Raw genomic sequence first — 25,493 nt, forward strand, 5'->3', positions numbered from 1 at the left:
GCTGCTATAGACCACCAAGTGCTAACAATCAGTATCTGGATAATATGTGTGAAATGCTTGATAATATATGTGATATCAACAGAAAATTATATTTTATGGGTTATTTAAATACTGACTGGCTATCATCAAGCTGCCCACTCAGGAAAAAAAATCTAACTGTAACCAGTGCCTGCAACATGGATCAGGTTGTCAGTCAACCTACTTGGTTAGTTACAAACAGCACGGGAATTAAATCATCAACATGCATTTTTACTAACGCTGCAGATATTTGCCTTAAAGCAGTATCCAAATCCATAGGATGTAGTGATCACAATATTATAGCCATATCTAGGGAAACTAAAGATTCAAAGGCTGGGCCTAACGTAGTGTATAAGAAGTCATACAATAAGTTTTGTAGTGATTCATATGTTGATGATGTTTAGAATATTTGCTGGTCTGTGGTGTGTAATGAGGAGCAACCAGACACTGCAATTGACGCATTTATGAAACCACTTATTCCAGTTACTATTAAGCATGCACCATTAAGAGAATTACTGTAAAAACTCAAATCCCCTTGGATAGACGAGGAATTGAAAAATTGCATGGTTGAGAGGGATGAGGCAAATGGTATGGCAATTAAGTCTGGCAGCCCAACTGATTCTGAAACATACTGCAAATTAAGTAATCATGTGACTAACCTAAATAAAGAGTAAAGAAACTACACTATCAAACAAAAATAAATTATATAAAGAATGATAGTAAAAAGCTTTGGGCACCTTAAATGACATTTTGGGGGCAAAAAAACAACACGGCGCCTTCATTTATTGAATCAGATGGCTCATTCATCACAAAGCCCACTGATATTGCGAACTACTTCAATTACTTTTTCATTGGCAAGATAAGCAAACTTAGGGATGACATGCCAGCAACAAACGCTGACACTACACATCCAAGTATATCGGACCAAATTATGAAAGACAAGAATTGTACTTTTGAATTCTGTAAAGTCAGTGTGGAAGAGGTGAAAAAAATGTTCTCTACCAACAATTACAAGCCACCAGGGTCTGACAAGCTAGATGGAAAATTACTGACAATAATAGCAGATGATATTGCCACTCCTATTTGCCACATCTTCAATTTAAGCCCACTAGAGAGTGTGTCCCCTCAGGACTGGAGGGAAGCTAAAGTCATTCCGCTACCCAAGAATAGCAAAACCCCCTTTACTAGCTCAAATAGCCAACTAGTCAGCCTGTTACCAACCCTTAGTAAACTTCTGGAAAAAAATTGTTTGAGACCAGATACAATGCTATTTTACAGTAAACAAATTTATAACAGAATTTCAGCATGCTTATAGGGAAGGACACTCAACAAGCACAGCACTTACACAAATGACTGATGATTGGCTGAGAGAAATGTATGATAAAATGATTGTGGGGGCTAGACTTAGACTTCAGTGGAGCTTTTGACATTAGTGATCATAGTCTGCTGCTGGAAAAAACATATGTGTTATGGCTTTACACCCCCTGCAATAATGTGGATAAAGAGTTAATTGTCTAACAGAACACATTTACATTACATTTAAGTCATTTAGCAGACGCTCTTATCCAGAGCGACTTACAAATTGGAGGGTGTTCTTTAATGGAAGCCTATCAAATGTAATCAAATATAAATCAGGAATTCCCCAGGGTAGCTGTTTAGGCCCCTTGACTTTTATTTTTTTTACTAACGACATGCCACTGACTGAGTAAAGCCAGAGTTTCTATATATGCGGAAGACTCAACACTATACACGTCAGCTACTACAGCGACTGAAATGACTGCAACACTCAACAAAGAGGTGCAGTTAGTTTCAGAGTGGGTGGCAAGGAATAAGTTAGCCTTAAATATTTCTAAAACTAAAAGCATTGTATTTGGAACAAAATACTCACTAAACCTCAAGTAAATCATGTGGAAATTGAGCAAGTTGAGATGACTAAACTGCTTGGAGTAACACTAAATTGTAAACTGTCATGGTCAAAACATATTGACGTAGTAGTAGCTAAGATGGGGAGAAGTCTGTTTATAATAAAGCATTGCTCTGCCTTCTTAACTTCTTATGGCTGGGGGGCAGTATTGAGTAGCTTGGATGAATAAGTTGCCCAAAGTAAACAGCCTGCTCCTCAGTCTCAGTTGCTAATATATGCATATTAGTATTCGTATTGGATAGAAAAGACTAACGTTTCTAAAACTGTTTGAATGATGTCTGTGAGTATAACAGAACTCATATGGCAGGCAAAATCCTGAGGAGAAATCAAAACAGGAAGTGAGAAATCTGAGCTTGGTATGTATTCACCACAGTTCCCATTGAAATCCCCTTGAGATATTAATGATGTTGCACTTCCTAGGGCTTCCACTAGATGTCAACCGTCAATAGAAATTTGAATGAGACTTCTGTGTTGTGGGACTGAATGAGAGCAGAATCTATCAGGTGACTGGCAGTCAGCCATTTTCTGATCACGCGCATTCCTCATGGTATCCACTTGCGTTCCATTGCTCATCAAGACACAAAGGAATACTCCGGTTGGAACTTTATTGAAGCTATATGTTAAAAACATCCCAATGATTGATTCTATACTTAGTTTGATGTTTCTTCAACCTGTAATATAACTTTTTGAAGTTATTGTCTGACGTAACGCTGACCAGAATGAGCGTTTTTGATATGTATACCAAACGCGCTAACAAAAGGAGGTATTTGGACATAAATAACGGACACTATCGAACAAAACAAACATTTATTGTGGACCTGGGATTCCTGGAGTGCTTTCTGATGAAGATCATCAAAGGTAAGGGAATATTTATCATGTAATTTCTTGTTTATGTTCACGCCAACATGGCGGCTATTGTGACTATTTTTCTGGGCGCCGTCTCAGATTATTGCATGGTTTGCTTATTCCGTAAAGTTTTTTTGAAATCAGACAGCGGTTGCATTAAGGAGAGGTATATCTATAATTCCATGTGTATAACTTGTTATCATCTACATTTATGATGAGTATTTCGGTTGAATGATGTGGCTATGCAAAAATCACTGGATGTTTTTGGAACTAGTGAATGTAATGCGCCAATGTAAACTCATATTTTTATAAATATGAACTTTATCAAACAAAACATACATGTATTGTGTAACATGAAGTCCTATGAGTGTCATCTTATGAAGATCATCAAAGGTTAGTGATTAATTGTATCTCTATTTGTGCTTTTTGTGACTGCCATCTTTGGCTGGAAAAAATGGCTGTGTTTATTGTCGTTTGGTGGTGACCTAACATAATCGTTTGTGGTGCTTTTGCTGTAAAGCATATTTGAAATCGGACACTGTGGTGGGATTAACAACAAGATAACATTGAAAATTGTATAAAATACATGTATGTTTGAGGAATTTTAATTATGAGATTTTTTATGTTTTGAATTTGGCGCCCTACACTTTCACTGACTGTTGTCATATCGATCCCGTTAACGGGATTTCAGCCCTAAGAAATTAACAACACTATCAACAAGGCAGGTCCTACAGGCCTTAGTTTTGTCGCACCTTGACTACTGTTCAGTCGTGTGGTCAGGTGCCACAAAAAAGGACTTAGGAAAATTGCAATTGGCTCAGAACAGGTCAACACGGCTGGCCCTTGGATGTACACCGAGAGCTAATATTAATAATATCCATGTAAATCTCTCCTGGCTGAAAGTGGAGCTGTAGACAGACAGCACCGAGCTGCCTTGTTCAGCGGCAGAACGACAGATTTTCACCTTGTCAGCTCGGGGGACTAGTTAACCTTACAGTTAACTAGTCCAACGCTCTAACCACCTGCCGCTCATTGCACTTGCACTCCACGAGGAGCCTGCCTGTTACGCGAATGCAGTAGAAGACAAGGTAAGTTGCCAGGTAGCATTAAACTTATCTTATAAAAAACAATCAATCAATCATAATCACTAGTTATAACTACACATGGTTGATGATATTACTAGTTTATCTAGCGTGTCTGGGTTGCATATATTCAATGCAAAGCTGGGGGATGATTTAACAAAAGCACATTTGCGAAAAAAAGCACAATCGTTGGACGACTGTACCTAACCATAAACACCAACGCCTTTGTTAAAATCAATACACAGAAGTATATATTTTTAAATCTGCATATTTAGCTAAAATAAATCCAGGTTGGCAGGCAATATTAACCAGGTGAAATTGTGTCATTTCTCTTGCGTTCATTGCTGCACGCAGAGTCAGGGTATATGCAACAGTTTGGGTAGCCTGGCTCTCTGCGAACTAATTTGCCAGAATTTTATGTAATTATAACATAACATTGAAGGTTGTGCAATGTAACAAGAATATTTAGACTTAGGGATGCCACCCGTTAGATAAAATACTGAACGGTTCCGTATTTCACTGAAATAATAAACGTTTTGTTTTTGAAATGATAATTTCCGGATTCTACCATATTAAATGACCTGAGGCTCGTAATTCTGTGTGTTATTATGTTATAATTAAGTCTGATTTTATAGAGCAGTCTGACTGAGCGATGGTAGTCAGCAGCAGGCTCGTAAGCATTCATTCAAACAGCACTTTCGTGAATTTTTCCAGCAGCTCTTCGCAAGCACAGCGCTGTTTATGACTTCAAGTCTATCAGCTTAATAGCTGGTGTAACCATGTGAAATGGCTAGCTAGTTAGCTGGGTGTGCGCTAATAGCATTTCAAACGTCACCCGCTCTGAGACTTGGAGTAGTTATTCCCCTTGCTCTGCAAGGGCCGCGGCTTTTGTGGAGCGATGGGTAACGCAGCTTCGAGTCTGGCTGTTGTCGATGCGTTCCTGGTTCGAGCCCAGGTAGGGGCGAGGAGAGGGACGGAAGCTATACTGTTACACTGGCAATACTAAAGTGCCTATAAGAACATCCAATAGTCAAAGGTATATGAAATCTTACCTTGGAATATTGAAGTCTCATGTTAAAAGGAACCACTAACTTTCATATGTTCTCATGTTCTGAGCATGGCACATATTGCACTTTTACTTCTCCAACGCTTTTTTTGTTGTTGCATTATTTAAACCAAATTGAACATGTTTCATTATTTATTGGAAGCTAAATTGATTTTTATTGTTGTATTATTATTTTAAGTTAAAATAAGTGTTCATTCAGTATTGTTGTAATTGTCATTATTACAAATAAATAAATAAATAAAAATGGCAGATTAATCGGTATTGGCTGTTTTGGTCCTCCAATAATCGGTATCGGCGTTGAAAAATCATAATCGGTCGACCTCTAGTACACATGCATATACACACACTCTCATTCAAATGCACACGTGCACATACACGGACACACCCACAGGTAAATAGTGCCATACATGCACTCAAACATATTAATTTGGCCTTGCTGTTATGATTTTTGTTGTCCTTGATGTCTTTGTTGTTTTTTGTTTTCATTTGTCTTCTCTTTTTTTCTCTCTTTGTGTTCATTTTGTTGGTGCATGGGGGTGGGGGGGAGGGGGGGCTCTTGGGGGTGGAATATATATTTTTTAATTATTACTATTATTCCTTTTTTTCTGAGGGGTGGCTCGGATGTTTGAGGGTCAGCTCATGGGGAACTGTGGGGGGGATCTTAGAGGGCTGGCGGTTGGGAGCTTGGGCCGGTGGCTGATGGATCCCTGGTTCAGGTCCCCGTTTTTTGCCCTTGTAGGGGGATCTGTCAACGTGCCCTTGAGTGGGGCGTTGATCCTGGTAGCTTCTGTGTGTCGCTCTGGATGGGAGTCCGTTAGATGACTAACGTGATGTAGTTGTTGAGCGGCTTCACTGCAAGTATATTGTATGATTTAAACATTCAATAAAAACATTCAATAAAAAATATATATAAAAAGGAAGAGAAGCTTAGGCTTAGCCCTAGAGAGACCAAGGGAAACAGAGATATGCCGGCACCATGTTCCCATTTCTTTATCAAAGAGGCTACTACTACCCTACAGATATGGGCATACAGAAGGAGACTAATTCAAACATTTTCAATAAGAATACTTTTTTATAAAGATAAGCATTATATTGTTAGATTAAAGGAGTAACTCCGGCAGGCCTAAACCAGGGCCATTCAACTGCCGGCAGGTGAGCCGGATCCGGCACGTTTATTAAGGTAGACTGGCCATTTGATTAATTCTGAACATTAACAAAAGACCTGCAAACATATCCCGGACAGAATCCGTGTGGTTTCCAACGTTTTTTTAGCACCTACGTTGATTATTTTTTCTTCATACGAATTTAGCTCGTGTTTGAACGGTTTAAGCTGCAAAATATTATGACCCCATTCCTGAAAGCTACGACTCTCTCCATTTTCCTCTCTGATGCTCACAAGGACTTTTTTTAGAAAGGATTGTGACAAAATAAATGCACCTAATGACTGAGGGAAATTAAATGCATACTTCCTTCAGACTGGAATTTGGCATTACCTGACTTGACATATCTTTGTATTATTTATTGAGATGCTCAGATTTCAGATGATTTTAAAATTACTTTTAAGAAGCTTTTAATATTTGTTTAAATAAAAAAAAGTGAGCGTTGAGGTTTTCACTTTTCAATGATCATCACATTTTTGGGGTTGCACCTCGACTCACATTGGTTAAGCGCCCTCTCCTAATTACTTTTAGCAACATTTACATTTTAAGAAAAGTGGTATATTGGTGTGTGTGCATTGCTTTTTGATTTATACAGGTCTTCCGAAGAATAATCGCATGTGGAAAATGTCATACCCCCTTGTAAAAAAAAAAAAAAAAAAAAAAGGTTAAATACATCTGGTCCCAAGTAAGAATATTTGTATGTACTATATATCCCCATTAGCTGCTGCCAAGGCACACAGACACATAAGCATGCATAGACAAACATGCTTTACTCAGAGCCAGTGGCAGGTCATTGATAAAGATTGAAAAAAGTAAGGGGCCTAGACTGCTGTCCTGGGAAATGACTACCTGGATTATGTTGGAGAGGCTTCCATTAAAGAACACCCTCTGTGTTCAAAAATCGCAAAAATCGCTGAAGTTGGAGACTTTTATCTCCCTCACCAACTTCAAACATCAGCTATCTGAGCAGCTAACCGATCGCTGCAGCTGTACATAATCTATTGGTAAATAGCCCACCCATTTTCACCTACCTCATCCCCACAGTTTTTATTTATTTACTTTTCTGCTCTTTTGCACACCAATATCTCTACCTGTACATGATCATCTGATCATTTATCACTCCAGTGTTAATCTGCAATATTGTAATTATTCGCCTACCTCCTCATGCCTTTTGCACACATTGTATATAGACTCCCCTTTTTTTCTTTACTGTGTTATTGACTTGTTAATTGTTTACTCCATGTGTAACTCTGTGTTGTCTGTTCACACTGCTATGCTTTATCTTGGCCAGGTCGCAGTTGCAAATGAGAACCTGTTCTCAACTAGCCTACCTGGTTAAATAAAGGTGAAATTAAAAAATGAATTAAAAAAAACAGGTAACTCTCGATTCACAATATTGCAGGGGCTATAGTTGAATAACCCAGGACTACAGTTGAATAGCCCTGGCGTAAAACCATTCTTTTACACCTGTTGGAGTCAGTTGGCGCACCATTGCACACTGCCTTCATAGAGCTGCAGTATCTACTTGTAAGCCTACTAATAGCCATACAATATCAAACATTCACAAAATTGTAACTTTATTAGGGAAATATCAAAAAGTAAGTCAAGTCATTATTTATAGGGAAATGTGAACAGGTTATTATATTGCAGCATTAAATTACGTTTTGCATCTTTGGTTTTTCCTTTTCATGGTTTGAGTGCAAGTAGCCAGATAGACCTAGCGGTAATTATATTATATTGCGGCAAACATTACATTTGGAACTTCATTTGGCCAAAGAAAATGTCTCAAAATAATGAAACAAAACAATTGTTGCACGGTCCCCCCAGCCGGACAACATTCTCATAGCTTCTGAAGGGAAATGCTGTAGGAATGCTCAATCGGTGTCGCTCATTCAGCCGACAGAAAGTTTCAACCGGTTTTCCCCATTAAGCAGCGAGTCAGAGTCTGAGGCCGAGCCTTCTCTTGTCTCTACTCCTCCTGTTACGGGGTCTGAGACGCCGAAGCTTCCCACCATTAGCTCTGACAAATTGAAAACCCTAGTCATTGGTGACTCCATTACCCGCAGTAGACTTAAAACTAATCATCCAGCAATCATACACTGTTTACCAGGGGGCAGGGCTACCGACGTTAAGGCTAATCTGAAGATGGTGCTGGCTAAAGCTAAAACTGGCGAGTGTAGAGAGTATAGAGATATTGTTATCCACGTCGGTACCAACGATGTTAGGATGAAACAGTCAGAGGTCACCAAGCGCAACATAGCTTCTGCATGTAAATCAACTAGAAAGATGTGTCGGCATCGAGTAATTGTCTCTGGCCCCCTCCCAGCTCTGGCCCCCTCCCAGGGAGAGTGATGAGCTCTACAGCAGTCTCACAACTCAATCGCTGGTTGAAAACTGTTTTCTGCCCCTCCCAAAAGATAGAATTTGTAGATAATTGGCCCTCTTTCTGGGACTCACCCACAAACAGGACCAAGCCTGGCCTGCTGAGGAGTGATGGACTCCATCCTAGCTGCAGGGGTGCTCTTATCTTATCTACCAACATAGACAGGGCTCTAACTCCTCTAGCTCCACAATGAAATAGGGTGCAGGCCAGGCAACAGGCTGTTAGCCAGCCTGCCAGCTTAGTAGAGTCTGCCACTAGCACAGTCAGTGTAGTCAGCTCAGCTATCCCCATTGAGACAGTGTCTGTGCCTCGACCTAGGTTGGGCAAAACTAAACATGGCGGTGTTCACCTTAGCAATCTCACTAGGATAAAGACCTCCTCCATTCCTGCCATTATTGAAAGAGATCGTGATACCTCACATCTCAAAATAGGGCTACTTAATGTTAGATCCCTTACTTCAAAGGCAGCTATAGTCAATGAACTAAAACACTGATCATAATCTTGATGTGATTGGCCTGACTGAAACATGGCTTAAGCCTGATGAATTTACTGCGTTAAATGAAGCCTCACCTCCTGTTTACACGAGTGACCATATTCCCCGGGCATCCCGCAAAGGCGGAGGTGTTGCTAACATTTACGATAGCAAATTTCAATTTACAAAATAAAAATTACGTTTTCGTCTTTTGAGCTTCTAGTCATGAAATCTATGCAGCCTACTCAATCACTTTTTATAGCTACTGTTTTACAGGCCTCCTGGGCCATATACAGCGCTCCTCATTGAGTTCCCTGAATTCCTATCGGACCTTGTAGTCATAGCAGATAATATTCTAATTTTTGGTGACTTTAATATTCACATGGAAAAGTCCACAGACCTACTCCAAAAGGCTTTCGGAGCCATCATCGACTCAGTGGGTTTTGTCCAACATGTCTCTGGACCTACTCACTGTCACAGTCATACTCTGGACCTAATTTTGTCCCATGGAATAAATGTTGTGGATCTTAATGTTTTTCCTCATAATCCTGGACTATCGGACCACCATTTTATTATGTTTGCAATTGCAACAAATAATCTGCTCAGACCCCAACCAAGGAGCATCAAAAGTCGGGAAATAAATTCACAGACAACACAAAGATTCCTTGATGCCCTTCCAGACTCCCTCTGCCTACCAAAGGACGTCAGAGGACAAAAATCAGTTAACCACCTAACTGAGGAACTCAATTTAACCTTGCGCAATACCCTAGATGCAGTTGCACCCCTAAAAACTAAAAACATTTATCATAAGAAACTAGCTCTCTGGTATACAGAAAATACCCGAGCTCTGAAGCAAGCTTCCAGAAAATTGGAACGGAAATGGCGCCACACCAAAATGGAAGTCTTCCGACTAGCTTGGAAACACAGTACCGTGCAGTATCGAAGATCCCTCACTGCTGCTCGATCATCCTATTTTTCCAACTTAATTGAGGAAAATAAGAACAATCCGAAATGTATTTTTTATTCTGTCGCAAAGCTAACTAAAAAGCAGCATTCCCCAAGTGAGGATGGCTTTCACTTCAGCAGTAATAAATTCATGAACTTCTTTGAGGAAAAGATCATGATTATTAGAAAGCAATTATTCCTTCAAAGTTCAGTTGTCCTGAGTCTGCACAACTCTACCAGGACCTAGAATCAAGAAACACACTCAAATGTTTTAGTACTATATCTCTTGACACAATGATGAAAATAATCATGGCCTCTAAACCTTCAAGCTGCATACTGGACCCTATTCCAACTAAACTACTGAAAGAGCTGCTTCCTGTGCTTGGCCCTCCTATGTTGAACATAATAAACGGCTCTCTATCCACCGGATGTGTACCAAACTCACTACAAGTGGCAGTAATAAAGCTTCTCTTGAAAAAGCCAAACCTTGACCCAGAAAATATAAAAAACTATCGGCCTTATTTCAAATCTTCCATTCCTCTCAATTTTTTTTGAAAAGGCTGTTGCGCATCAACTCACTGCCTTCCTGAAGACAAACAATGTATACGAAATGCTTCAGTCTGGTTGTAGACCCCATCATAGCACTGAGACTGCACTTGTGAAGGTGGTAAATTACCTTTTAATGGCATCAGACCGAGGCTCTGCATCTGTCCTCGTTCTCCTAGACCTTAGTGCTACTTTTGATACGATCACCACATTCTTTTGGAGAGATTGGAAACCCAAATTGATCTACACGGACAAGTTCTGGCCTGGTTTAGATCTTATCTGTCGGAAAGATATCAGTTTGTCTCTGTGAATGGTTTGTCCTCTGACAAATCAACTGTAAATTTCGGTGTTCCTCAAGGTTCCGTTTTAGGACCACTATTATTTTCACTATATATTTTACCTCTTGGGGATGTCATTCGAAAACATCATGTTAACTTTCACTGCTATGCGGATGACACACAGCTGTACATTTCAATGAAACATGGTGAAGCCCCAAAATTGCCCTCGCTAGAAGTCTGTGTTTCAGACATAAGGAAGTGGATGGCTGCAAACTTTCTACTTTTAAACTCGGACAAAACAGAGATGCTTGTTCTAGGTCCCAAGAAACAAATAGATCTTCTGTTGAATCTGACAATGAATCTTAATGGTTGTACAGTCGTCTCAAATAAAACTGTGAAGGACCTCGGCGTTACTCTGGACCCTGATCTCTCTTTTGACGAACATATCAAAGACTGTTTCAAGGACAGCTTTTTTCCATCTACGTAACATTGCAAAAATCAGAAACTTTCTGTCCAAAAATGATGCAGAAAATTAATCCATGCTTTTGTTACTTCTAGGTTAGACTACTGCAATGCTCTACTTTCCGGCTACCCGGATAAAGCACTAAATAAACTTCAGTTAGTGCTAAATACGGCTGCTAGAATCCTGACTAGAACCCAAAAATTTGATCATATTACTCCAGTGCTAGCCTCCCTACACTGGCTTCCTGATAAGGCAAGGGCTGATTTCAAGGTTTTACTGCTAACCTACAAAATATTACATGGGCATGCTCCTACCTATCTCTCTGATTTGGTCCTGCCGTACATACCTACACGTACGCTACAGTCACAAGACGCAGGCCTCCTAATTGTCCCTAGAATATCTAAGCAAACAGCTGGCGGCAGGGCTTTCTCCTATAGAGCTCCATTTTTATGGAATGGTCTGCCTACCCATGTAAGAGACGCAAACTCGGTCTCAACCTTTAAATCTTAACTGAAGACTCATCTCTTCAGTGGGTCATATGATTGAGTGTAGTCTGGCCCAGGAGTGTGAAGGTGAACGGAAAGGCTCTGGAGCAACAAACCGCCCTTGCTGTCTCTGCCTGGCTGGTTCCCCTCTTTCCACTGGGACTCTCTGCCTCTAACCCTATTACAGGGGCTGAGTCACTGGCTTACTGGTGCTCTTTCATGACGTCCCTAGAAGGGATGCGTCACTTGAGTGGGTTGAGTCACTGACGTGATCTTCCTGTCTGGGTTGGCGGCCCCCCTTGGGTTGTGCCGTGGCATAGATCTTTGTGGGTTATACTCAGCCTTGTCTCAGAATGGTAAGTTGGTGGTTGAAGATATCCCTCTTGTGGTGTAGGGGCTGTGCTTTGGCAAAGTGGGCGGGGTTATATCCTTCCTGTTTGGCCCTGTCCGGGGGTATCATCGGATGGGGCCACAGTGTCTCATGACCCCTCCTGTCTCAGCCTCCAGTATTTATGCTGCAGTAGTTTGTGTCGGGGGGCTAGGGTCAGTTTGTTTTATCTGGAGTACTTCTCCTGTCTTATCCGGTGTCCTGTGTCAATTTAAGTATGCTCTCTCTAATTATCTCTTTCTTTCTCTCTCTCGGATGACCTGAGCCCTAGGACCATGCCTCAGGACTACCTGGCATGATGACTCCTTGCTGTCCCCAGTCCACCTGGCCGTGCTGCTGCTCCAGTTTCAACTGTTCTGCCTGCGGCTATGGAATCCTGACCTGTTCACCGGACGTGCTACCTGTCCCAAACATGCTGTTTTCAACTCTCTAGAGACAGCAGGAGTGGTAGAGATACTCTGAATGATCGGCTATGAAAAGCCAACTGACATTTACTCCTGAGGTGCTGACTTGCTGCACCCTCGACAACTACTGTGATTATTATTTGACCATGCTGGTCATTTATGAAAATTTGAACATCTTGGCCATGTTCTGTTATAATCTCCACCCGGCACAGCCAGAAGAGGACTGGCCACCCCTCATAGCCTGGTTCCTCTCTAGGTTTCTTCCTAGGTTTTGGCCTTTGTAGGGAGTTTTTCCTAGCCACCGTGCTTCTACACCTGCATTGCTTGCTGTTTAGGGTTTTAGGCTGGGTTTCTGTACAGCACCGAGATATCAGCTGATGTACGAAGGGCTATATAAATAAATTGGATTTGATAAACTAATGATAAATACGAAGTTCTAACTTAATTTAGCCAATGAAATTGTCTCAACAAAATTAAACAAAACACTTTTTGAATATTTAAAGAACTGGTGTACGCTGTGTCGGCAGGATAGAACAGCAGTTTCTGATAAGACAAGGGGCGGCGGACTATTTATTTTTGTAAATAACAGCTGAGGCACGATATTTAAGGAAGTCTGTAAGTTTTGCTCGCCTGAGGTAGAGTATCATGATAAGCTGAAGACCACACTATCTACCTAGAGAGTTTATCTGTATATTTCGTAGCCGTTTACATACCACTACACACTTATGCTGTCACGAAGACCGCACTCAATGAGCTGTATTCAACCATAAGCAAACAGGAAAACACTCACCCAGAGGAGTAGCTCCTAGTGGCCAGGGACTTTTAATGCAGGGAAACTTAAATCCATTTTACCAAATTTCTATCAGCATGTTAAATGTGCAACCAGAGGGGGAAAAAACTGGACCACCTTTACCCCACACACAGACGCATACAAAGCTCTCCCTCGCCCTCCATGCGGCAAATCTGACCATAATTATATTCTCCTGATTCCTGCTTACAAGCAAAAATTTAAGCAGGAAGCACCAGTGACTCGATCAATAAAAAGTGGTCAGATGAAGCAGATGTTAAGCTAGAGGAATGTTTTGTTAGCACAGACTGGAATATGTTCCGGGATTCCTCCGATGGCTTTGAGGAGTACACCACATCAGTCATTGGCTTCATTAATATGTGCATCGTTTACATCATCCCCACAGTGACTGTACGTATATACCCCAACCAGAAGCCATGGATTACAGGCAACATCCGCACTGAGCTAAAAGCTAGAGCTGCCACTTTTAAGGAGCGGGACTTTAACCCGGAAGCTTATAATAAATCCCGCTATGCCCTCCGGCGAACCATCAAACAGGCAAAGCGTCATTACAGGACAAAGATCAAACTGCACCTGCTCTGATGCTCGTCGGATGTGGCAGGGCTTGCAAACCATTACAGACTACAAAGGGAAGCACAGCTGAGAGCTGCCCAGTGACACGAGCCTACCAGATGAGCTAAACTACTTCTGTGCTCGCTTCGAGGAAAATAACACTGAAAAATGCATGAGAGCACCAGCTGTTATGGAAGACTGTGTGATCACGCTCTCCGCAAGTAAGACCTTTAAACAGGTCAACATTCACAAGGCCGGAGGGCCAGACGGATTACTAGGACGTGTACTGTGAGCATGCGCTGACCAACTGGCAAGTGTCTTCACTGACATTTTCAACCTCTCCCTGTCCGAGTCTGTAACACCAACATGTTTTAAGCAGCCACCATAGTCCCAGTGCCCAAGACCACTAAGGTAACCTGCCTAAACGACTACTGACCCATAGCACTCACGTCTGTAGCCATGAAGTGCTTTGAAAGGCTGGTCATGGCTCACATAAACACCATTATCCCAGAAACCCTAGACCCACTTCAATTTGCATACCGCCCTAACAGATCCACAGATTATGCAATCTCTATTGCACTCCACACTTCCCTTTCCCACCTGGACAAAAGGAACACCTATGTGATAATGCTATTCATTGACTACAGCTCAGAATTCAACACCATAGTGTCCTCAAAGTTCATCAATAAGCTAAGGACCCTGGGACTAAACACCTCCCTCTGCAACTGGATCCTGGACTTCCTGACAGGACGCCCCCAGGTGGTAAGGGTAGTGAACAACACATCCGCCACAATGATCCTTAACACAGGGGCCCCTCAGGGGTGCATGCTCAGTCCCCTCCTGTACTCCCTGTTCACTCATGACTGCACGACCAGGCACAACTCCAACACCATCATTAAGTTTGCCGATGACACAACAGTGGTAGGCCTGATCACCGACAACGACGAGACAGCCTGTAGGGAGGTCAGAGACCTGGCCGTCTGGTGCCAGGACAACAATCTCTCCCTCAACATGATCAAGACAAAGGAGATGATTGTGGACTACAGGAAAATGAGGACCGAGCACGCCCCCATTCTCATCGACAGGGCTGTACAGGAGCAGGTTGAAAGCTTCAAATTCCTTGGTGTCCACATGACCAACAAACTAACATGGTCCAAGCACACCAAGACAGTCATGAAGAGGGCACGACAAAACCTATTCCCCCTCAGGAGACTGAAAAGATTTGGCATGGGTCCTCAGATTCTCAAAAGGTTCTACAGCTGCACCATCTTGAGCATCCTGACTAGTTGCATCACTGCCTGGTATGGCAACTGCTCGGCCTCCGACCGCAAGGCACTACAGAGGGTAGTGCGTATGGCCGGCCCAGTACATCACTGTAGCAAAGCTTCCTGCCATCCATGACCTCTATACCAGGCGGTGTCATAGGAAGGCCCGTAAAAATTGTCAAAGACTCCAGCCACCCTAGTCATAGACTGTTCTCTCTGCTACCGCACGCCAGGCAGTACCCGGAGCTCCAAGTCTAGGTCCAAGAGGCTTTTAAACAGCTTATACCCCAAAGCCATAAGACTCCTGAACATCTAGTCAAATGGCTACCCAGACTATTTGCATTGCCCCCCCCCCCCCCCAACCCCATATTTTACACTGCTGCTACTCTGTTGTTGTTGTTGTTGTTGTTATGTATGCATAGTCACTTGCATAGTCACAATAACTCTACCTACATGTACATATTACCTCAATTACCTTGACTAACCGGTGCCCCCGCACATTGACTATGTACCGGTACCCCCCTGTATATAGTCTTGCTATTGTTATTTTACAGCTGCTATTTAATTACTTGTTATTTTTAATTCTTGTTAGTTATTTTTATTTTTTAACTGCATTGTTGGTTAGGGGCTCGTAAGTAAGCATTTCACTGTAAGGTCTACACCTGTTGTATTCAGAGCATGTGACTAATACAATTTGATTTGATTCTTAAATAGGCCTTCAATAATAACAATAATGATATACAATAATAATAATGAGAAAACAAATGATAATAAATATGATATCAGTTGTGTTGTGGTATACAGAAGATAGCCCTATTTGGTAAAAGACCAAGTCCATATTATGGCAAGAACAGCTCAAATAAGCAAAGAGAAACGACAGTCCATCATTATTTTAAGACATGAAGGTCAGTCAATGAGGAACATTTCAAGAACTTTGAAAGTTACTTCAAGTGCTGTCGCAAAAACCATAAAGCTCTATGATGAAACTAGCTCTCATGAGGAACGCCACAGGAATGGAAGACCCAGAGTTACCTCTAATGAACTTATCCTCTGCAGCAGAGTTACCAGCCTCAGAAATGTCAAAGTTCAAGTAGCAGACACATCTCAACATCAACTGTAGAAAATAGTAAAAATAAAGAAAAACCCTTGAATGAGTAGGTGTATATTTTTCATTTTTTGTGTAGATTTTTGGCTTTTTTCTTTCTTTTTAAAAAACATTTCAATCCATTTTAATCCCACTTTCTAACACAAACTGTGAAGAAATCCAAGGGGTCTCAGTACTTTTGCAAGGCACTGTATATTTTGTGGGGACTTGAGTCCTCGGCCCATCCTTAAAATCAACACAAGACTCATACAAACACATGACCCACAGGTTGATGATGATCATTAAAGGCAAGGCCAGAGTTATAAACTGGGAAGCCACCTGGTGTATTAGAACAGAACATGTGTGATGCAACTTCACCCATTAAAACAACATTCAAGGACAGGGCACATTGTAACAAAATAGGCTAAATAGCCCGTGCTACAGCAGTCCTTCCTATCTAAAGCAGAAAACAGACACAGCTGTGAGCGAGAAAAAAAAATACTATTTTCAGCCAGACAATTTATTTCTCTCTCTTCAACACCCCTGTTTTGAAAACACTTGATTTCTTTATTATTCCTCCTGGGTTCCTGCATGACAACTTCTTTCTGTGTTTTTACAGCTGGCTAAAGCATTGGTACCAACTAAACTGACCTCTAATCTAGAACAGGGGCATATTATATTCAGACACAGCCTGGAATAGATCACTACACTTTGCATGCAGATATCAACAATGATGGCTGATAGTGCTTTGTGCACATACACATTAAGGGGAGGGGAGGGGAGCGAGAGAGAGAGCGAGAGAGAGATATCAACAATGTGCACAAAGCATTAGTAGCCAACAAACACATTAAGGGGAGGGGGAGAGAGAGAGAGAGAGATCAACAATGATTGCTACTAATGCTTTGTGCACAAACACATTAAGGGCAGAGAGAGAGCGGGAGCAAGCGAGAGAGATAGAAAGACAGGAAAGATAAGAGAGAGAGAGATAAGAGACAGGGAGAGGTGAGAGAGGGAGGCTTGTTTGTAGCCTTAGCCTAATAAACCCATGCACATCACTCTCACACAGTGTGGACTGCTGCTCAGCTAAGAAACGGCTCAGCAATAATGCTGAGGCTGCATAGTGCTGAGATTGAGCTAGCATCGTAGACAGATATTTGGCAGCAATGGGGCCACCTTCCTATCTAGAGGAAACAGAATGATGTGCCTCGAGAACCTCACAGGGACGCATCCTCTATTTATCTTGTTTAATTGGAGTGCATGTGTGTTACTTGGATGGATGCATTGGTGGTGCGGTGCCCTTCACTAGACAGGCTTTCCTCAGAGGGCTGTTTTTACTTTACAGTCGCTGCGATCTCAACGCTTAGTGAAGTGAGCTAGAGGCAAGCTTTGGAAAATGCTGTAATTAAGTATTCATATGTATATTGGATCATGGATATGACTATCAATTAATAGTAATTACACTGTCAAGCATTGGTCGGCATAATCAGAGTAACATCGCATGAAGCTAATAAAGATGACATTCTTAGTAGCAACAGAAAACAGTTCAATTTTACTTGCAATAAATTATTACATCGTGACATCCTCCAAAATGCTTGATGGGGTGGGATAATGGAAACTTGAAAGACAGACAGGGCAGTGTATGCAACAACTGAAGATGCAACTCAGATGACAGGTCTCACTCAAGATTCTCTCGCCTGACATCCATGGAATAATGACAGCCGAACAAAACAACGCGAATAGGCATATTACCTACTACTGTTATGTAACTACCGCAACGAATGGAAAACAGGCTTACACATACAGCTAGCTAGCAAACATGAGCTATTGGCCAACACTCCCCTGTCAAGCGCTCGTCGGTCTTCTTCTTCTAACGTTAGCTATAATGTTTGATGTTTTGTACTTGTCATTTTGTGGACTGAATGATAACTAATGTTACAGTTTTGAAACATGAGCCTGCATGGTGACGGTCACGTTAACTTAGTTTGTTTAGCAAATTGCATGGCTTGATAGTTTACCTGCCTTTTTTGGATTTGACAGACTGCTCTTGCAAATCCCAGCGGCAGAGTAACGTTAGCTAGTGTAGCTAGCTAAATTAGCTAACCGTTGCCATTTCATTAACTAGCTAACCGGTTATTTAGCTAGCTAACGTTAATCACCGTCAGCAAATTTAGTAGCTAGATAAATTAATCTAACATTATTATCTAACGTTAGCTAGTTAGAAATATAGCTAGCTGGACAACTTACCATTTTTCAGCTCATGTTTCACAGTAAACGGTTCACCTTCTCTAGAAGATCCTTCCATCGAAGATGGCATTGTATTCCAAATGTGCCCAACGATACACTTGCTGGCTAGCACATCAGTAACATTACTTAGATAGTTTGAAATTACAGAAACACATGTAGCTAGCTATATTTAGTTTCAATGTGGTGTTGACCAGCAAGCTTTGATTGAAAAAAAATGGGTTAGCTTGTCAAGCAAAACAAAAATGTGTCAAAACAAGACAGCTTAGAGGGGGAGGGGTAACCACTACTACACCTTCAAGACCAAGCCCCCATTCAGCTGTGATTGGGGTTGCTATGTGGAGTATTAACATCTGATTGGGCCCATTTTGCTATACGTGACCGATAGGCCATACTTCCTGCCCCCTTATTGGTCAAATACTTGACAGCGAATATCAGTGTCCTCCTCCTCACGAGACGAGAGCAACGCCGGCTGGAAATATAGACGAACAGAGAACAGCATCTCAAACATCTCTCGTAGTTGTCTTTTGCCACCACCTTGTGGTGGTGAAATGAAAATAAATGTTGATAATCAACATATAGCCTAACTAAACCCATATGATAGATTGTGTAATTTGTGATTTATACGAACTAACAAATTGAAACTTCATCAAATACTGCAACAAAAAGTGTAATGGATGATTATTGTGGTGCATCAGCTCTCAGCAAACAGCACTAATCCACGTCAGTTGTGTAACATTTTGTATTTTATTTAACCTTTATTTTATCAGGGGGTCTTGACACCAAGGTCTCTTTTACAGATAAACCCCGAATTACGTCAATTACAGAAAATACACACATCAAAATATAAATGCAAGCAAAAAGAAAAACATGGTCATAAAAAACACACATTCATCAGTAATAAGGTCCTCAATCAGGTTGCTGAATTACCCTAGAGGCACCAAAACATCACATTTAAGAACATATAGTTACTAACATGGTTGCATGCCATTTGGTCAATGAAGCACGAGGGAAACACGCCGTTGCTTCTACAAGTTGCCCCTGGCGACCGGTTTGGTTGCTGTCCAAGGTGCTAGTTTGCCACTACAACTCGCAAGATAGTTTGAAGATACTCGACCAATTTTTGTTCGACTCTTGTATTGCTGCGGTGAAAATGGCTTGGGAACGATATCGTCTCCGACTGCTCTGCATGCTGTCCATTACTTTTGCGTTTTTCATTGTTGAGGTTGTCGTCAGCCGTATGACTGCTTCCCTGTCAATGCTGTCGTACTCTTTCCATATGCTGCCGGGTGTCATTGCCCTGGTTGTGGCCCTAATTGCTGTGCACTTCTCCGAGAAAACTCAAGCAACGAGTCAAAATACTTTCGGATGGATCAGAGCAGAAGTGATGGGTGCTCTGGTCAACGCCGTATTCCTAACTGCCATGTGCTTTACCATCATTATTGAGGCAGGCGAGCGGTTCACAGTGCCTCACGAGATTGAAAGTCCCGGAGTGGTTATTGGAGTTGGAGCTGCGGGACTTCTTGTAAACTTGCTCGGTCTTTTGTTGTTTCACGAACACGCAGGACACGGTCACTCGCATGGTGGCTCTCATGGAATTAACACACTTCACAAATCCGAGAGAGTAGGGAGAGAATCCTTTGAAGATGAAACCAGTAGGCCTATCCTGTTTGATTGCAGTCTGAAGACAGTGGATCTCAGAGCAGGTCCAGGAGGAGATCACGGTATGTCTGTTGTATTTACCTTTTCTTCTGTAGTTGTTTGATCATTGTTGCTGTATGAGTAATGTTCTTTGTGATCATCAATTAACACAATGTTTAGTGAAGGGAAATTAATACACCACTGTTTAAAGTGATACTTTAGGATTTTGGCAGTGAAGCCCTTCATCTACTTGCCCAGAGTCAGATGAACTCGTGGATGGCATTTTTATGTCTCTGCGTGCAGTTTGAAGGACGTTGCTAACTAGCGTTAGCGCAATGACTGGAAGTCTATGGTAACTGCTAGCATGTTAGTTAAAAATCCAACAGAGGTCACAATCCTGCAAATGAATTTGTATTACATTTTTAGTAGACACTCTTATCCAGAGCAACTTACATGAGCAATTAGGGTTAAGCACCTTGCTCAAGGGCACATTGAAAGATTTTTCACCAGCTCAGGGATTCAAACCAGCAACCTTTTGTTTACTGGCCTATCGCTCTTAACTGCTAAACTACCTGCTGGTCTAATCCGTTGCTCTAATCTGTTTGTAGATGAACACAAGGTAGCCTAATAGTTAGAGGGATAATGAGGGTAGGCATATATAAATGAGAACGTATAGACGGGTCTTTGTATAAAGGCCTGTATTATTCATCATTCAGGATTCTTATGCTTAGCCTGGGTACCAGTCTATTTGTGTTAACATTCTACTCCTTGTACTCCATGTCATATGTTATCACCAATCAGGTCTTTTATGTTCAATACTCCACAGAAATCCCCAATAAGGACAACCTTGTGGTCCACATGAAGGACATCACCCTGGAGGATTGGAACGAGAGCCATCCTGACTCTGCTTCACAGCTCAACATGCAGGGTGTCTTCCTCCACATGCTGGGTGATGCCCTCGGCTCTGTCATTGTTGTGGTCAACGCTCTCACCTTCACCTATGTGTGGAAGCCTTGCCATGCTGGAGAGACCTGTGTCAACCCATGCTACAACAGCCACGACTACACTGACCACCACCAACAACATGTCAATGTTACACTGATCACCATGCTTGGTAGTAGTACTGAGACTACAGTGCACCTCGCTGGCCCTTGCTGGGTGCTCTACTTCGACCCCACACTCTGCATCATTATGGCGGGCTTCTTACTCTATACCACCTTCCCTCTCCTGAAGGAGTCAGTCCTCATCCTCCTGCAGACTGTTCCGAAACAGATAGACATGCCCCAGCTGCTGGGGAGGCTCAGGGGCCTGGATGGTGTGTTGGCTGTCCACGACCTACACATCTGGCAGCTGGCAGGGAGCAGGATCATTGCCACGGCACACATCAAATGCCTAGACCCAGCTTCCTACATGGATGTGGCCATGCGAATTAAAGGCCTCTTTCATGATGAGGGTATCCATGCCACAACAGTTCAACCAGAGTTTGTTACTGTTAACTTTGAATCTAATATTTACGTCTGTGAGCTGTCCTGTGGGAAGCAGTGTGCCCCGAAGCTGTGCTGTGGAAACTTTGACAGAACAGGACTGGGAGGACATGTTAGAGAAGAGGTTGTTTCTTATCAGTATCACTCAATACAACACGCCAACCTCAATACAACAGTCACCCTCTGCAGTGACCATCAAGCTACTGTAACTGCCACGCAGAGCCCCAAGGCTGCCATTTATACAGGGGAAAAATCCTCAGAGTCACAATGAATGTGATTATACATTGGGAACTTGAAACATGTTGAGAGGTTCAATTTAACTTTATATAGTATACTTTGTGCCACAGCAGGAGGCCTCGTAAGTGATACTCATCCAACTACATTCCTAGTGTCTGGATATTCTGCCTACTGTGTCTAATGTGAAGCAGTTGGTGCAGACTCAGTGAACAAGTAGTATTACATTCTCTGTGTCGTGTCTGGACTATCATTAAAAGTGAAGACTGTTATTTTATCAAATCAATTCTCTGTGTAATTTAATTACGCAATTAAACTAATCATGTAACTTTAATTAACTAGGAAGTCGGGGCACCATGGAAAAATTATGTTTACAAAGTGTCAATTTCCCAAATATAACTCTTCAGATATTTTCATATCTTATCGATTAGTAATTCTCATTAATGTATTATTATTACCTCATCAGTTCTCATTACTGAACGTCACAAACCCTTGAATATCTGCACGAACCCTAGCCTAAATCACGAATCAGCGATATACAAATTGGCATAATTATTTATTTACTAACTAACTAAATAATCACACAGAATTACATAACAAACAAACAGTAGATATCTGGGTTACTACATGATACAAAGAAAAAGTCCCTAGTAGACGAAGCCGATATGACGGCTTGGTAGACAAAGGAAGGGTGGGGACTGAGAAAGAGCGGGAAAGACAAAATGAATTCACTACACACAGTTAATAATTGTATTAATTGAAATGCTAATCCTTTGCACATGGACCACCGCTCATTTGAGAATAATTGCAGTGGATATATTTACGCCCGTATGTCGTTGTTGTCTTCTCTGTTGGAATGCGGTCTGTCTGTTGGAGAGTCAATCGACAGAAAGTCTCTGGTTGTGTTCATAATGGATACGCCAGGTGTACCCATGGTGGTCGCATAGAATAGATGTTTCGGCGGTTGTCGGTATTCTTGTCCTAGACTTACATCATTTCCAGCAGCATACTAGTAATTATACGTCTAGGATTTACTCTTATTCTGTAGTGATCAATAGTCTCAGAGTTGAACCATTTCCAGCCGTGTAGCCAAAACTACAGCAGTATGGTCTCCGTGGCCTATAGAGTTTTAGTTATTAACCATTTCAACATGTAGCGTGAGCTCCATATTTTCTGGTCTAATGTAAATTTTGTAGGAAGTGGGTTTAATACTCTGTGGAAGAAGGGGCAGTTCTATGACGCCTAATGTGATGTCTGGGCTCAATTTTATATGACAATCCATACTCTCATTTAGAAGGTTAACATCACATTACATCTTTTCACAAATGTTTAATCACATACGTTTCATAATATTTTGATGTAAACCTGACTGCTGGGAAATGTACACTTTGAGAGACACAGTTATGTGTGTTTCCTGTCCTTCATGAGATCACCAAATGAAACACTCTTCATGACTGTCCCTTAAGTGTCCACGGACCACTCCCACATTCTTAACAATAGAAATATTGTTTCATTATTCAAACTTTTGATGTCCAAGTGTCTCTCTGTGTTCCACAGTTTACATTCCAATCTCAAACACTACAGAGCATAGAGGCAGTGTATTATATGACCACCATAGAACAGCCGACTTCCGGCTCTCCCCCTCTACGAGAGAGAACACGCTGTAGAGAGGACCCACTGTAACCTGATCCTTCAGATCGTCACAGGAGAGTCATGACATTCCCCTCTACGAGAGACAACACGCTGTAGAGAGGACCCACTGTGACCTGATCCTTCAGATCGTCACAGGAGAGTCATGACATTCCCCTCTACGAGAGAGAGAACACGCTGTAGAGAGGACCCACTGTGACCTGATCCTTCAGATCGTCACAGGAGAGTTATGACAGTCCCCCTCTGGTGGATTCAACTTGGAAGGATTATTCAGATCGTCACAGGAGAGTTGTGACATCTGCCATGGCTTCATGAGCTGTTTAGCTGATTTTGTCATTGAATTGTAAGTCCCCGTTATGTCTGTAGGCTTTGCAGGCAACTTGAGTAATCAACTCTTAGAATTGTGCCAGCAATTAGGTCACTGAATTCACAACAATACACACAAACAGAGACCAGTCTCAGCTGTACGGATTCAGATACTACTGTACACTGTTCTCAGAGTCTGACATACACACGCACGCATGCACACACATGCACACACATACTCACACACACACACACACGCATAACCCAAAAGGCAAGGACTAAATACCTCCTTATTTTCTTAAACTGTTATCACTTTGACACTTGCTAAGCAACAGTTTGAAAATATTTAACTCTGTTCTGTACAAATTGTACCTGTTTCTATCTGTGAGTATTTATTTATTTGATTTATTTAACCTTTATTTAACCAGGTAGGCTAGTTGAGAACAAGTTCTCATTTGCAACTGCGACCTGGCCAAGATAAAGCAAAGCAGTTCGACACATACAACAGGTAGGAATGTGTGTCTATGCTCAAGGATCACAACTTGACATAATCACCATAGTGGCCCACTGAGTATAAAGACAACACTGAGTCCTAGTGTCTTTCACAGCATTCTATTAGAAAATACCCATTATTTTAAGCATAGGTCCAACATGCCCCTTGAGAGATAGAGAGAGCGAGAGAGAGAGCGAGAGAGAGAGAGAGAGAGAGAGACAAACTGCAGTGTGACTAGTAAGGGCACCCTCTTATCATTCTCACCAAAATTATTGAAATGATGAATGTTACATTTTTCATAACCAACCGTTATTATACACATTTTTCTGACAATATAAATAATTTTACATCTCGCCTGTCTGCTAGGGCCTCAGCAGACTTTATTTTTGTCCAATGATGTACATTTTAACCCTTGAGTGCTGATACTATGTATTGCTATGTAAGGCTCAAATCAGTTTTGCTTTACATTTTTTGGGGGGGGGAAATACTGACTGTCCAAACAGCAAGGTAAAATTGACCAAATCAGATTTGTGTGTGTTCAGACAGCAGTCATTTGCTGAAATGGCTATGCTAGTTGTCATAGTAACAACAGATGTGTGCGCAGTGGTGGTCGGCATAGTGGCTGTGCTTGTACTTTCCATCACTAAGGAGTTATGTAGCAGCTATATGACAACAATGCATACCATGGTCATTTCCCAGTTGCTGTGAATGTACAAAATCGTAGTGTAAGAACACATTTAAAGCCTCAAAGGATAAGATGATCCAACTTTCAAAACAAGTCATTTTAGGCTAGCCACAGCATTCAACTAGCTACAGTAGGTAGCTATTTAGCTTTCTAGCACATTTATTAATTTGTTTGTAAACAATTAACAAGCTACTTAGCTACCACTTCATGTTCTTGTCAAACTGTCAACAGAGTAGCTAGCAAGCAACAATATATGCCAAATAACAGTCCAAAAAACACTTGAGGGCAGATTTGACCATTCAGACACAAGTCACATGGCCAGGGATAAGATTTGTAAGGTGGTTTGAAATGTGGCTTGAGATATCCGATTCATTGTGGCTTTATGCTGTTCAGACTTCCAGAAAAATAACAGATACATATCAGATATGCCAAAAAATTGGTTATGAGTCACTTCAAACTGCCAATATGAACAAGGCAAATGTTTTTGTATATTATTTCATGTTTTATCGGTATGTTTATCTCATATAATATAATTTAAAGTATGCATTAAGGTGTCTTTAATAGTATACACGTTGAAAAATGAATGTAGA

At 41.5% G+C, this 25,493-nt stretch overlaps 2 protein-coding genes across 2 annotated transcripts in view; one reads left to right on the forward strand and one right to left on the reverse strand.

Annotated features, from left to right (window-relative positions):
- The window catches only part of LOC115138839 (ribosomal protein S6 kinase alpha-5-like), a 55,765-nt gene extending 37,113 nt beyond the window's left edge, over positions 1-18,652 (reverse strand). The window contains exon 1 of the mRNA XM_065025824.1: positions 18,414-18,652. Coding sequence (XP_064881896.1) covers positions 18,414-18,483 — 70 coding nt within the window. The 5' untranslated portion in view covers positions 18,484-18,652. The remainder of the gene's footprint in view (positions 1-18,413) is intronic.
- A 911-nt stretch (positions 18,653-19,563) lies between these two features.
- LOC115139025 (proton-coupled zinc antiporter SLC30A1-like) lies at positions 19,564-21,806 on the forward strand. Its single transcript, XM_065025020.1, has 2 exons — positions 19,564-20,134; positions 20,878-21,806. Exons 1-2 carry the CDS (start codon positions 19,564-19,566, stop codon positions 21,804-21,806), a joined length of 1,500 nt encoding a protein of 499 aa, XP_064881092.1.
- The last annotated feature ends 3,687 nt before the right edge of the window (positions 21,807-25,493 follow it).

Source organism: Oncorhynchus nerka, linkage group LG12, assembly GCF_034236695.1.
Source record: "Oncorhynchus nerka isolate Pitt River linkage group LG12, Oner_Uvic_2.0, whole genome shotgun sequence".
In the NCBI taxonomy this organism is placed as follows: domain Eukaryota; kingdom Metazoa; phylum Chordata; class Actinopteri; order Salmoniformes; family Salmonidae; genus Oncorhynchus; species Oncorhynchus nerka.

Coding starts and splice junctions, on each gene's coding strand:
- LOC115139025 (XM_065025020.1), top strand. CDS start 19,564: ATGGCTTGGGAACGATATCGTCTCCGACTGCTCTGCATGCTGTCCATT. Junction 20,135..20,877: donor AGGTCCAGGAGGAGATCACG/GTATGTCTGTTG, acceptor AATACTCCACAG/AAATCCCCAATAAGGACAAC.